We start from the raw sequence: 15,800 nt of genomic DNA on the forward strand, positions 1-15,800 counted from the left end.
AAATTTTGCGATGCAGTCACATGACCTTAATAATAGTAACGTTAGAGACGGCGAAAGTATTTTTCGCGGGAAGATTTCGCCGTGTTTTTTTTAGTGTGGTAAAGAAAACCTTAGAAAAACATGACTGATGAAAAAGCAAAGACACCCATTTTGATAGCAGCTCGAGAAAGAGGTAGAATAAATATTATTCAAATAATTGATTTAGAACTACACGTTTTTATATTTGACTGTTACTGTGCTGTTACTGCTATGTGGTAATATCGTTGGGTTGTGTAACCTGTGAAAGTCCGTTAAAATAATTGTTTTGTTTAATAGTGATTTTTTTGTTAAATTAAAGCTACAGAAACAATGTACATACTTTTCTCTCTCCAATTACAAGTTATGACAATTGAAAAAAATAAACAAATTATCTCAGATTTATATTTCAATTTAAAATACGTTAGTAACCAGATAGATATATTAATGCATTATGATAAATGTGTCACTCTTATTATATTGTTTTACTGACATGGCTGTAAAGGAATCAACCGTCAAAGAATAGAAGTTCATTTATAATGTTAGTTCAATATGCCTTCATGGAAAAAATATTGTGGAAAATCATGAAATTCCATTTGAAGAACTATAACATTATTTGTTCCTGACGGAATATATAATAGCATTGTTCATAACAAAGTTTCCAGAATACTCTGTTACAAGGAGTGGAACAAATAAAAGTGGAAAAACTACCTCCTCTAATTCATATATAAAAAATCAAATCATGTAAGAAAAAAATTGCTTTTTAATCTGAAAGATTTTTTTTATTTTACAGGGGGATAATTTTGATAAAACAGCTTTTTAACGCTTGTTTACAAACACTTCATTTCAACAAAAGGGGGGCTGTTGACCCTCTGGTGAATCCGGAGAGAAAATCGTTTCAGCTATACGATTTATAATAGCAAAATAATCTATTCAAGTTATACGTAATATTGGTTGATAAGCACATGATCTTAAACATTACAACGTTTGGAATGTTATAACTTCCATTTGTTACTTTTGTCAATTTTGATCGATGTACTTATATTCTGCGACCGAATTTCGAATGTGTAAAAAAATACTTTTTGTTCCAAGTTTAACAACTTCAGTATACCACATGCATAATTATTTTCGTATATGTTACAATTAATAAACACACGTTTAAGCCTTTATCTTAAAAAGGTGAAAAGGGGTTTTTTAATGAATAAAGAAGACAGCCTCGCTAGCCAGAAGTATGGACGCTAAATTGGGGAATGAAATTTAATGCAAAAAAAATGCTATATATTAAATGAGCTTCATACAAAAATCAACACACTTCTATCAACTAGACAACCACATACTAGAACAAGTACAAACAAATCCTTACCTAGGTCTTAATATATCTGATGACCTAAAATGGACCAGCCACATAGACAGGCGGATTTAGGGGGCCCTCCTTTTTGGGAAAAAATGTGTGGCTTATGCAGGGAATCACTGAAGCGTGACTGGAGCGGGCCCCCTCTTAGGCAGTCAGTGGGCCCCCACTTATGAAAATTTCTGGATCCGCCAGTGATAGGGAAAACAACAAGCAAGGCAAGTTGTACACTAGGGTTCCTGAGAAGAAACTTACGCTAGTGCCCCAAGAGTGCAAAAAAAAACTAGCCTTCTTAGCCATGGTAAGGTCCGTACTAGAATACGGTGCTGTCATCTGGGACCCATTTACCATGCATCAGGGAAATAGAAAAAATAGAAAGCATACAGAAAAGAGGAGCACGTTTCATCTTGCATGATTATAAATCCAGAGAAACCGGGTGCGTTACAAATATGCTATCTTAGCTAAAACTACCTCCTCTCCAAGAATGAAGGAAACATCAGAGGCTGACTATGTTCTACAAAGTGGTTGAGGGATTGGTGCCGGCTATCGATCCAACTGATTACTTACAAGAGATCAGAAACAAACGCCAAGTAAAGGCAAAAAACTGTAGTGACTTTCAATACACAAACATCGTAGAAAGACAAGAAACCAGAAATAGCAGATCATACAAATTGATTGACTGCAAAACAGACATCAGAAAGAACTCTTTTTTTTTCCAAAAACAATAGTGCAGTGGAACCATCTGGACGAGAATATTGCATGCCAAAAGACAATTGAGGGTTTCAAGGCTACCCTCCAACGGTTGGACTAACCTACCAGCTCTCCTTCCAGTGCGCATATATCCGCGATCGGATCCTGCACTGTGTAACATATAGATACAGATACAGATAGAAAAGGCCATAGCCATATCTTATGCAACTATTGCGCGAATTTAAGTCCTATGATGTATAGGAGGAATGGCTTCCGTCATATTCGATTGTAAAATAGAAGAAACTTAAATTTCATGAATCATATCAGGGGCGGATCCAGCCATTTTAAAAAGGGGGGGTCCTAAACCAGGACAAAGGGGGGGGGGGGGGGGCGGGTTCCAATTACATGTCCCCATTCAATTGCATTGATCGTCCAAAAAAAGGGGGGTCCCCCGGAACCCCCCCCCCCTCTCCCCTCTGGATCCGCGCCTGCATATTATATTAATGGCTCTTCCAAGTGCAGAACGAAACCTATTTCTATATTATTGACATCAATTTGATCATCAATCAAAGACAGGCTTCAACCTTTGGGAACTTACCTATTTTAAGGGTGGCGGGAATCAGATGCAGATACTAAACAAAGTCAAATAATTCTTAGTGTACTACATACAATCTAAGTCTATTTTATGTTGCAATAGTATCAAAATATTTAACTTTTCGACCCTTTAAACAAGTTTTCCATTTTCCAAACTAAAAGACAACTACAAAGAATTGGTCCTGTTTTCTTTCATCAAAAAAAAGGCCAACGTTGTTACAAGTATCTCGTATAAGTGAGGGATAAACCGTACTGTGTTAAAGATCATTCCAATTCAAACTAAATAATCCCCGAAACTGACAGTATCTAAATTTGTGGTTAGATAATTTTCTATGTGTATCCGTCTGCTAAGTTAATCCTTTTTCTACTGAATTTTTAGTTCTTATGTTACACCACTGTCCCAGGTTAGGAGAGGGTTGACATGTTACATGTTTAACCCCGCACATTCATTATGTGAATATCCCAAGTCAGTATAACCTGTTGTTCAGTGGTTGTCTTTGGTTCATGTCTGTCAGATTAAATTTTTTTTATAAATAGGTGTGTTATGAATAAGGCCGTTAGTTTTCTCAATTAAATTGTTTCTATTTTTCATATCGGGGCCATGTGTAGCCAACCATACAGTATGGGGTTTTCGATGGCCGAATACTGTTGCCTTTATATTGGTTATCACTCCATTTGAAATTTGTCTTATTCACAACCATTCCACGCCTCCTTAATTATTTTTATATTATCAAGATTTATCGATTTCTTGTTTGGCAGCGTCTTTCTTAAATTTGGAGGATGTATTTTTCAACAACAATCGGCATTCTCATGCGAACCAATTGTGCTCCTATTCACATGAGGCTGCCTTTATTAAAAGGAAATTTTGAATTTCTCACTAAATTGTTCCATGTTCAGGTTTTATTCTTTTCAGACACTAGTGGTTTTTCCATGTGTAAGCTGTACATAATGTGACAATTAACATTGCACAACCTATAGTTTGAAAAAGGCTTGACCAATACATAGAAAATAACAAGATTTACATTACATGTAGACAAACTATATTAATTTAGACCTTATCTATCTTTATATACAAATAAGGAGCTGTCTATCTTAATATACAAACTAGGAGATGTGATCTGATTGCAATGAGACGAATATTAACCGCAGTAATTATTCCCACCAAAATATTCCAATGACACACGTGAGGGCCCTCATGGGGTTTTTGATTATGTGATTACTTGGCCGTTTTTTTCAATGATTATTTGATTATTAAGCCAAATATTTCATGATTATTTTATTACCTAGGACTGTATTTTTAGTTAATGATTATTTGATTACTAAAGATAAGCAAATATTTAATAATAATGTGATTATATTGGCAAAAAAATGGTGATTATGTGATTACTAGGACCCCCCCCCCCCCCCATGAGGGGCCTCACACGTATATATAGCCAAGCTGGACTACAAACAAACAAACAAACAAATAATTTATTAGAGTCTCACCTCTTTAAAACATAAAACACAATATAATATTTACAGATCAATTTATAAAACAGCCACTGTTAAAAGAGTTATTAGAGACTGTAAAAAACACAGATTAAAATACATTTATATTACATATCTATAACATATATCAATATGTCTTAGCATAAAACCACCATACCATTAAAAACAATTATACAAAAAGAAAACAAACAACATTATATACACTTATTACGAGTATAAAATACACTTTCTCTTAAAAAGTACTTCATGGCAGATTGTGGCTGTAAAATAACAAACTCTATCATCATGAAACATAAATAAAAACTTTTCCTCATTACTTAAATTACTAAAACTACTTTCTATATTACATATACTATTAAAAATATCGTTCGCAAATCTGCATATTCTGGGCATTCTAATAAAACATGTTTTTCGTCTTCAATTATATTCAAATCATTTTTTCTACAATTAAAACAAAACCTTTCAGTTACATCTATACTTTCATATCTGCCAGTTTCAATTTTAATCGGAGTAACACCTGCACTAAATTTACCGGGCATAGTAATACTTAAATATTTTTCTGTACAATAATTTAATTTAAATAACCTGTAAGTACGCAATTTACTGCTTTCATTAGCTAGTAAATTTGAGTGCCATTTATTTTGGTACATACATAATAAATAGTTTGTTTTCAATATCTTTAATAACCGACTCTCTCAAAATACATTCAATACTACAATACTGATTAAGATCAAGTTCTTTAAACTTTGTATTCACTCTACAGTTCCAATGTTTTACTTTATTAAAACTGATATTATTACTCCAAAGAATTTTTTTCTTATTAAGTCTACAATTAGACATCTTATTAAATCGTGACCATGTCCTAAATATGGAAGACCGTTGTTTAACAATACATGGTTTCCATCCCATATCTCCATAAAGTGCTAGGTATATCTACCTACTCCCATAAAAAATCCTCTGAGGACAGGTTAAATGTTTTGATATTTTAATAACTTTCTTATATATTATACTGGATTTGTAACAAACTTGGACAGACGTTTGTTTATGATCAAAAGTTAGTATCTAGAAGGACATTTTGTTAAAATTTTGTACCTGTTTATCTGTATTTTACTTACATATGGACTTGGTTTTTATTCAAGTTAACATTACATACGGTCTGCTGTTAAATTTTTCAAAACATTTATTACATTCATAAACTTTCCTGGATTTTTACCAAACTTGGACAGAAGCTTCTTTCAATCAAAAGATAGTATCACGAGGAATATTTTTATTGATTGTTTTCCTCAAGTCTGCGATTAACAGCAAAAGTAGGAAAGATACTGGGTTCCGCGGAATCCTTACCAATATTTTATATCCTAATCATGACTCTGGTTGTATTGATATATTAATCAAAATTGAACTTTTTTTTTATTATTTCCATTTTCAGGTCCAGGTCCAGGCAGATATGCGCTACCGTCATGTGTAGGATTCGAAAATCATGACTGCACCAAATTACTCAAACCAGCTTATTCGTTCGGCCGACGATTATATGGGGATGGTAAGAAATATAATGATATGCATGACTTTGGAAATAAAAATTCAAATCGAAATGTCTCTCATGTTATTGTAATGTTAGGGAAGTTTGAACTATCATTTTACACTCAAGATGAAATTTCGAACATCATATTTTTTCTGGCATCAACTTTGTTTCAGTTGTTGTGTTAGGAACACAAAAAAAATAAATATTAGATAATGTTTTGAATGCGCCATCATATCTATACTACTCTCTTTTACACCAGCATGTACATGTACATCCTATCATAAATGACCCACATTTTCCTATTCTTATTTCAGTTCGCAAGAGGGATATAAATCCCGGTCCTGCTTACTATATTGATCCAAAGATTACAAAGACTGGTGCTGATGGTACACCTATATATTCCATGCTAGCCAGACAGAGGGATCCAAGTAAGTATATTCCATGTTAGCATGGCAAAAGACACAAGAGCTTGGGGCACGAACCCCTCTTTTTCTTTTTTCTTAAATTTATTTAGGTAAATATTCCTTATAATCTTTAACTTATATATTCCATCCACTTAATGTGTTCCGGCTCTTATTCATATAATTAATCGGCTTGGTAAAATAGAATGCAGACTATTTTTATGTAAAACTTCTTTGTTTCATTTTAAATACGGAAAAATATTTATTTTATAGACACATTCAAAACACCATCGCCTGGAAAATATTCACCCGAGAAAGTACATCCACAAGGCGAAAAACATGCTCCTAGATACTCAATGGGGAGTAGAACTCGTTATAGAAAACGTGATGCTAATCCTGCCCCTAGCAAATACATGCTGCCACCTGTTCTTGGAAGCCACCAGTCATACAAAGTGGCTTCTCCGGCTTATTCCATGGTCAAACGCCAATCACTCGGATCATACTTGGAGGACCTAGCAAGTGCTCCTGGACCCGGAAGATATGATGCCATACCCCCAGATAATACTATGGATAAGCCACCACAATACTCTATGAGATACCGTTGTTATATGCCAACAGACGCGGTTAAGAAACCAGGACCAGGGGCACACCGCCCAGAAAACGTCTACATTAACAAGGCAATACCTCCAAAACACTCAATAGGCATACGTCACTCGGAATACGTGTGTCCTCTCATAATTGGCTTTGATAGCTAAAAAGGTTTTTGATAAATATTTTTTATATCTTTTGAATTAGAGAACTTTTATAGACATATATCTTTTCGTTTCTGTAGAATTTTATTTTTTGTATAGATATATTTAATATAAAAAGTAGAATAAAAGTTGTGAATGCTCTTTACTTCATTATTTCGTCCATTGAAAATGTAAGTGCCTGATAGCAGTGAGAATTAAAAATACATGCAATATTGGCCCACATGATCCGATGTATGTATACTTGTATGAAATGTCTGAATAACAACCTCTTGTGGTTAACGTCTTGATAGATGAATTTGAAACCCAACACAAACATGATGAATTCAGCAGAAGCAAATGAAGATCTGAATCACTACTAAAGCAGTGTCGTCTGTCTATATGTGCTTTTTCTTCACCCATAAACTGACGCAATCTGGTGCTTTACTTGAATTTTGCTGTGTCTTACACTATTATGGAACTCTGTTACATCACATTTCATAAGAACACAGAAAACGTCCAGGGCCGGTAACTAGCCTCATTTAATAGTGAGGCAAAATATATTCTGGGCATGGGGTCTGGGGGCCGCTTAAGGCCCCCTGAAGCTCTGAGAAAAATAAAGCAAAATCGTGTATTCGGAGCGTTTCCCAGACTCTTTCTTGCATTGAAACAACTTAATTAATTTTTAGATATTTTTTTCGACAATCAGGTCCCAAAGCAAAAACAAAGATTTATTGTAATTTAAGCATTTAGGTATTAGAGACAACATTAAAAGACCGATATATAGGATAAAGCAAGAGTCGTAATTCTCATAATTATCAGAGACATATAATAATAATGTATTATATGTCTCTGTAATTATTAACACCGTATCTGTCAGCTGTCTGTTCTTGCCTTGTATTGTGATTAGACTTTGGTGATTTTTTTATGACTAGATTTAGATATAGTGACATTGCAGTATTATACTTTAAGTACTAGTACTGCTCGAGTCCACAATAGGGACCATCTTCACCTTGTTTTACGATCTTTTACGGTATTAATGATTCGTTAAAAGTATTGTTGAAGACCATCCGGCAACTATCAAGATGAAGAGTAGGAACACAAACTTTGACCATTGATCATTTGTATTTTTTCTATGCATTGACTCTTTGTGTGCGATTATGTCCCCATACTCCTTAATTATCTGTTAAAGGTCCCAACACGACTTTATGCAAGCTTAACCTTTCAATGTATAAGGTCATATATGGCAATACCTTGGGTTTTTTTCTTCAAATTATTTGATACCGGGAAATATGTGACCTTACTTTAATTCAAACCATGTCAGCTATCTAGTTTTATTTACAATAAAACAAACTGTTTTGTATTCTTTGGTATCAATTTCAATTATCCATGCAGAAAGGACATTTTTTTTTGTGTCCACTGAGTTGCATTGCATGTTCTTAAAATATATTTCTCGCACAATTCTGGACATTGGTGGACATGCAACATTGCAAAACCACGTTTACAAATGACTATCAACGCTCAGACTATAGTCATAAACTAGGACAATAAATGAACAAAAGACAAACCCGGAAAACAGAAGTACAAACAATAGACCATCAACTCTAAATACTAAAAGGAAAATAGAAACATGGATAACGAAAATATCCAGGGGATACACCAGAGAGTGAAAAGAACTTGCTTCTTGCAAGACACTTTCCGTAAAACAATTTGATATGAAAACAACCTATTGGTTCATTTTTTTTTTTTTAAATGTTTTACATGAGGCATTTGCCTCATCGGCCTCAATGTAGTTACGGCCCTGACGTCAATAAATTTACCATATTAAAATCTCCAGTAATAATTTCCAGCTGAACTTTTTTTCAAATAAATTGTAGTAACTTGGCAGCTTTGTCAAAAGTCTGCCATAGAATTATCTTTCCCACTCCGAAATACTGTTGCTGCGTTTTATACATCATGTGCAGTCGAAATGGAGGCCCGCCCACGCATGGGTTCTGCCAGACGAGGGATCTTTCGAGGTGACCATATTTCAATACCTCAGTCATACTGGTTGGCTGTTGACTTCTAGCTTTTTGATATCATGGACTTCTAGATATAAAGCTAACTAAACCACATTTGATCTAAGTCGTTGCAAATGCACTGATAGGTTCATATGGTAAATATTATTTTAAAAAGTGTCATGTGTGCATTTAATTGGACAGTAAACAATTCAGTCCAGTAACAAGTATTTCATACATTATAATCAGGAAGAAAAGTCAAATTTCATTATCTATGTTAATTGAAAAAAGAAATGATCAAAATTGCTTTTGTGATTTGCCAGACATCTGCAAAACTGTCCAGTGGGAAGTTATAGTTGGCTAAATGTTAACATCCATCTTTAAATCAAAAATAGTAAGAAACATCAGAACCAGACTATTTTGTAATATGTGAACATACATCTTGTGCACCCAATATCAAAGCAAGATACACAGGATATATACAGTTGATTTACTTAAATTTGTCCATAAGGGTTGAAGAAAATTTCCAAATATGGAATTTCAGGGGCCAAATTATGGTTCTTAAAACATTATCTCCTTTCTAAAATGCAAAAAAAAAATAACACCATGATATACATAATCAACCAACTTGGTACAAGCACTTTAACTTCAACCACCCCTTTAAGACCATTTTCTCCAATTCTATTTAAATTAAAAAGGAAGAGAGCAAAAGAGAATTGCAATCGTAAATGCAACTGATTTGGCACAATGGATTCAGTGTTGTAAGTTACATGCAGTCTCAATATATACTTATGTCCATAATCTATACTAAATACCAAATTAATCAACATAATTTAAAATGTACACTATAGGTCAGTAGCAGTTGGCTCTTTTTAAGATATTTTAGGATTCTTCATGTTGAGTTTTCGTGTAACTTTTTTTAGCTCATCTGGCCGAAAGGCCAAGTGAGCTTTTCTCATCACTTGGCGTCCGTCGTCCGTCGTCGTCCTGCGTTAACTTTTAAAAAAATCTTCTCCTCTGAAACTACTGGGCCAAATTTAACCAAACTTGGCCACAATCATCATTGGGGTATCTAGTTTAAAAATGTGTCCGGTGACCCGGCCAACCAACCAAGATGGCCGCCATGGCTAAAATTAGAACATAGGGGTAAAATGCAGTTTTTGGCTTATAACTCAAAAACCAAAGCATTTAGAGCAAATCTGACATGGGATTACTATTGTTCATCAGGTCAAGATCTATCTGCCCTGAAATTTTCAGATGAATCGGACATTTCGTTGTTGGGTTGCTGCCCCTGAAATGGTAATTTTAAGGAAATTTTGCTGTTTTTGGTTATTATCTTGAATATTATTATAGAAAGAGATAAACTGTAAACCGCAATAATGTTCAGCAAAGTAAGATCTACAAGTAAGTCAACATGACCAAAATGGTCAGTTGACCACTTTAGGAGTTATTGCCCTTTATAGTAAAATTTTAACCATTTTTCGTAAATCTTAGTAATCTTTTAGAAAAATCTTCTCCTCTGAAACTACTGGGCCAAATTTAACCAAACTTGGTCATAATCATCATTGGGGTATCTAGTTTGAAAAATGTGTCCGGTGACCCGTCCAACCAACCAAGATGGCCGCCATGGCTAAAAATAGAACATGGGGGTAAAATGCAGTTTTTGGCTTATAACTCAAAAACCAAAGCATTAAGAGCAAATCTGACAGGAAGTAAAATTGTTGATCAGGTCAAGATCTATCTGCCCTGGAATTTTCAGATGAATCGGATAATCGGTTGTTAGGTTGCTGCCCCTGAATTGGTAATTTTGAGGAAATGTTGCTGGTTTTTTTGTTATTATCTTGAATATTATTATAGATAGAGATAAACTGTAAACAGCAATAATGTACAGCAAAGTAAGAACTAAAAAAAGTCAATTGACCCCCTAAGGAGTTATTGCCCTTCATAGTCAATTTTTAATAATTTTCTTAAAATTTGAAGATTTTCAATAACATTTTCCACAGAAAGTACTGTTATAGATAGAGATAATTGTAAGCAGCAAGAATGTTTAGTAAAGTAAGATCTACAAACACATCACCATCACCAAAACACAATTTTGTCATGAATCCATCTGTGTCCATTGTTTAATATTCACATATACCAAGGTGAGCGACACAGGCTCTTTAGAGCCTCTAGTTTTTAATAAAAGCTACCACCTTGGATGACAAGCAAGGACATCATGATCTCATCTCAAAGATAGCAACCTACCATTGCTGACTAGTTTGCTTCAAATGGCTTTTGACTTAAATGTCAAAATAATCAAGTGAAACACAGCTATTTTCATAACCTCAACAAATATCATACAGTTGTTGTTTTGGTATACTCAAATGTAAATGCAAGGAAAATTGAGAAATTTTATTACAGAATATATTAATTTCTTCATAGTTTGTTGCCATACCAATATGTCAAATGTAATTTCCCCTCCAAAAACATCATATACCGGTACATTTAAGTCATGTGTTGGCAAATTAAGATTATGTATAGCAACTTATAAATTGGCTCTTGATTTTGTACCACAAATAGTCCCTATTGCATACTTGAAAAAAAGTACAGTAAAGTAAACCACAAAAGAGTTAACACATAAATTAATTCAATGTAAACAAGAATGTGTCCATAGTACATGGATGCCCCACTCACACTATCATTTTCTATGTTCAGTGGACTGTGAAATGGGGTCAAAACTCTTAATTTGGCATTAAAATTAGAGAGATCATTTCATAGGGAACAGATGTACTAAGTTTCAAGTTGATTGGACTTAAACTTCATCAAAAGCTACCTCGACCAAAAACTTTAACCAGAAGTTGGACAGACAGGCGGACGAACCCACAGACCAGAAAACATAATGCCCCTCTACTACCGTAGGTGGGGCATAAAAAAAAGGAAGATTTGATATTTTGAGCATGTTCAAGTAAAAATGTAGTGATGCAAGAAGGCCACAAATAAGTTTGGGAATCTTTTTTACCAGAGGTCAAATTTTTAAAATAAGGCTATCTCAATGTTTTGCAATTGAAAACCGCAAAAATCATCTGAATAAAAAATAAAATAACATGTGCACCATATCCTTTGTAGGAGTTGTTGATACACCATAACTCATCCAGTCCCCGCTTAGGTAAACAGGGACATAAAATAATAAGAGATGTAAAAAAATAAAATGTTATGGGCAGGGGTGGATCCAGCCATTTAAAAAAGGGGGGCATTCCAACTACATGTCCCCATTCAAATGTATTGGTCATCCCAAAAAAGGGGGGTTGCAACCCCCTACCCCTCTTGGATCCAAGCCTGATGGTATAAAACCATTATGAAATCATGTTCTATTACACTATGAATTTAAAGGGGCAAAATATATCACAATAGAAACTTGACTACAATTTGACAATATATTCATAGAACACGAACACTTTTCAACATTATTATAAACTTTATTTGGAGAGAGAATATAACAATAAAGCAATATGAACAATGAATAAAAAATAACTCAACATACTTTCCTGCATATCATTTTTTGCCTATTTTGAAGCACAGAAAAGAAATATAAAAAATATACATTTTTATTCATATTTTTTTATTTTAGGCAACATTTAGGTGTATAAGCACTGCAAGCCTCAATTTTCATATCTTTATGTCATTAAGGTGACAAGCTATCAACATTATACTTTTTACCAACATCCTTTCAAAGCAATCCATTTATAAATAAATAGTGCCAAATATCTATTGAAATCAGTACAAAAAGATGAATTTTGCAGAATTTGCATGAATAATCCAAATACACATTTAGCAATTTGTTTGGAGTAATCCAAAAATAAAAAAAATCTTTCCTCAATTAATTTCTATAATATATGGTATATATGAAACAATATTGTAGTTGATGATTTAACCACACTATTAAACTAAAATAAAAAAAAAATCGATCACCAATTGTAGTTTTTTTCCTACACTTGTGTAATCAATAAACATGACATAACCTTTTACAGTAATTCTAATTTACTATTTCTTGTTGGATTATTTTTCTTTTAATAAAAATCTATTTACACTTTTAAAATTTTATTGGAAATACAAGGATGAGGGTCGTAACAGGGGTACCTTCATAAGGAATAACGGTTGAAATGCTTGGCAAATGACGCTTTCAGTAATTTTTGGTACATGACAATTAAATGTACTTTCTTTAAGATAAAAAAACTGACTGTTTTTGACAAATCACAACAAGGATATTTTGACAAATCTCAGTAAAATTTTAACCAATTCTATGCTAACAGTAGCAGAAAATGACCATTTGACGCCTGACAATAAGGCGCATTCCTTTCTTTCAGGATCAATACTGTATAAAGGAGAAGGCTATTATTTTTGGCACTTAAATTTCGAAAATTATACAATTATTCAAGGCTTGGGAACTTCTGGTAAATTATAGTTCATGTTAAGTTTGTTGATTGGTAATTGATATTATCTGGATAATTAAGTTCAGAATTTAGAAAGGTTTCTTGTGATGTCAATATGACATCATATACATGTTAAAATTGTTAAATATGACCTAAAATGATTATTTTTGCATGTAGTTTTGGTTCAAAATAAATGCATGCATGAGTGAAGACCTATTACTGGTACACAAAAAGATATTTTACACACAAAAGCAACTTTATTAAACACATCTTGTATAGAAATATACCCGGTAATTTTGGCTAAAGCCTTGGGTGATATCTAAATGGTAATAAAAACAAGATCTACAAATGAGGCTATTTTGGCACAAACATGTAAGATAAAATTCAAAATATATATACTGATGATTGGCAGTCTAATGTCTTGTGAACATTTAAAGAATGTTGCTTAACAGATGTATTGTACTATTTTGCTTGTCGTCAGTGGCAGATCCAGAATTTTTTAATAAGTGGCAGCCAACTAACTGCCTAAGAGAGGGCCAACTCCAGTCATGCTTCAGTGCTTCCTATATAATAAATGGAATTTGTCCAACAATAGGGGGGGGGGAGCCTTTGAATCCGACTCTGGTCCTATTCAGGGGGAGGGGGGAGTTGTGGCATTATTATACCTTAAAGTTTTCCTAGGTTTAAAATAAATTTTTGTGACTTTAGATGTTCTTCATTTTGAAAGGATCTCTGTGACATGCCAGTGAGATTTATGTATGTTTTTTTTTGCTTCCTTTATAAAAGTTTACTAATAATCTTTAACAAAAAAGAGAAATTAAATATATAAAAAGTTGGAATATTATAAAGCATAAAATGTATAGGTACATGTACTAAAGATATGTAAAAAATATACAAAATTATTTAGAGTACATAAATTAACAATAACATCTGCTATGTTTAATCCTAAGCACCAGACAACATACCAAAAAATGTTAAACCAGTTTGATTTTAGTACTAGTTAAGTCAGTTTAAACCAACAAGTTAGAATGAAAATGTCTGAAACCAATTCCATTGGCAGATCAATAAACAGGCAGCTCGCCATATTATAAACCATGATTAGAAATACAAAACATATTTGACAAAAATATCGCGATAAAAATGATGAAAAAACAATTTCATACACCTCCTCTTTTGCAATAGCATTATAACCATAATTTTATGATATACGACTTAGATGAGATAAAAATTCCCAGATTTCCCCAAAATAGAATACTTTTATTTCTATAACAGATTTTACATGTTGATAAGAGAACACTATTTTTTATGTTTATAGCGAAATTTGTTCATATCCATGAGTTAAATTACCAAAAAAAACTGATTAAAATATATCATTAAACACCTTCATTTGTCAAAAACATTTCAACATACAGGTTTATTGAATATAACACTGAACTTTAAATACAGCCATTAGTTCCTTCTGCCTAGTTCTGTTAAACAGAGCTAATGAAGAAATTCATAAAAAAAAACACTCATTCTATCAGATGATTCAACTAATATGTTGTTTGATTAAAAGTTCTCAAAGTGATGTTTGAAAACAGCTCCTTCCACTTTATTCATATCAGCACATGCTCTATCTAGGCCTCTGGTTAGAGGAGCAGGTCCACAGCTAAATACACCAAATAAATTCACCTGTAATGAGAACAAATATTTGTCATATATTGTGACTACCGGAATAGGTATCAATCTCCTCTCTTATTTCGAGATTTTCATCAAGAGTGTAGATTAAAAATATACCTTTCACAAAAAAAAAAATATATTAATGATTGTCGCATCGGCTATAATACCACATCTCTCTATTTTTAAATTGTACCATAATCTATGACAAGGTTGGCTTTCTTTATAAACTACTTTTAGTTTTATAAGTGAAGATCAACCAATTTTCAAGAGCAATTCATTGACTTGAAAATAGAAAATTGTAAAAACAAATCTGTATAATGCCATATAAAAACAAGTTAATTGTTCAAAAAGTATCAGCAAAAAGATGTTTGCTTACAATACATCAACTTTCCAAACTTTTATATAAAATCAAAAAGTTAGATTCCATACTTCTTTACTATGGTACACAGATTAAGTTTTAAGATTGGTGTAAATTATTTCAAGAGTATGTGTTATTTTCTAACGCAATGGGCCCAAAATAATGTCCTAAATAACCCAAATTCCTTAATCCACCTATTAACCTGTTATTATAAAATTCACTGTAAACGCATTAAATATCTTATCAGTCTACATGGCCTTACATTTTGATGTTCCAACTTGATATTTCTCAGTATATCTGTCATTTTAGGTCTACCAAAATGTGTAACAGCACTCAACCCAGTGAACAAACTCCTGCCAGCTACTTTCTGGAAATGTCTCTCACAAATGTACTGAAATGGAGGTTCAACAAAAGTTTTAGATATACATACTAGGAAATACTTATAGATAGTATAAAAGAGTCATAAAAGACAAATTCTATACATTGTGGACCTGCCTGAAAATGGACATAAAGCCTATAGAAAATTTGTAATTCATTGAACATTTCAATTTGTGGTGTACCTGTAATAAAAAAGTACATGGAAATTGG

General features: G+C 33.1%; 2 protein-coding genes across 2 annotated transcripts in view; one reads left to right on the forward strand and one right to left on the reverse strand.

Moving 5' to 3' along the window:
* Positions 1-24: 24 nt before the first annotated feature.
* LOC139519225 (ciliary microtubule associated protein 1A-like) lies at positions 25-6,951 on the forward strand. Its single transcript, XM_071311168.1, has 4 exons — positions 25-172; positions 5,565-5,675; positions 5,972-6,085; positions 6,332-6,951. The coding sequence occupies exons 1-4, from the start codon at positions 121-123 to the stop codon at positions 6,811-6,813; spliced, it is 759 nt and encodes a 252-aa protein (XP_071167269.1). The 5' UTR covers positions 25-120; the 3' UTR covers positions 6,814-6,951.
* Positions 6,952-12,220: 5,269 nt separating this feature from the next.
* The window catches only part of LOC139519227 (dual oxidase 2-like), a 57,671-nt gene continuing 54,091 nt past the window's right edge, over positions 12,221-15,800 (reverse strand). Inside the window, exons 30-31 of the mRNA XM_071311169.1 lie at positions 15,475-15,603; positions 12,221-14,866 (exon numbers count right to left, since the gene is read on the reverse strand). Of these exons, the coding sequence (XP_071167270.1) occupies positions 14,744-14,866; positions 15,475-15,603 (252 nt within the window). The 3' untranslated portion in view covers positions 12,221-14,743. The remainder of the gene's footprint in view (positions 14,867-15,474; positions 15,604-15,800) is intronic.

This window comes from Mytilus edulis, chromosome 4 (assembly GCF_963676685.1).
Source record: "Mytilus edulis chromosome 4, xbMytEdul2.2, whole genome shotgun sequence".
NCBI classification, from domain to species: Eukaryota; Metazoa; Mollusca; class Bivalvia; order Mytilida; family Mytilidae; genus Mytilus; species Mytilus edulis.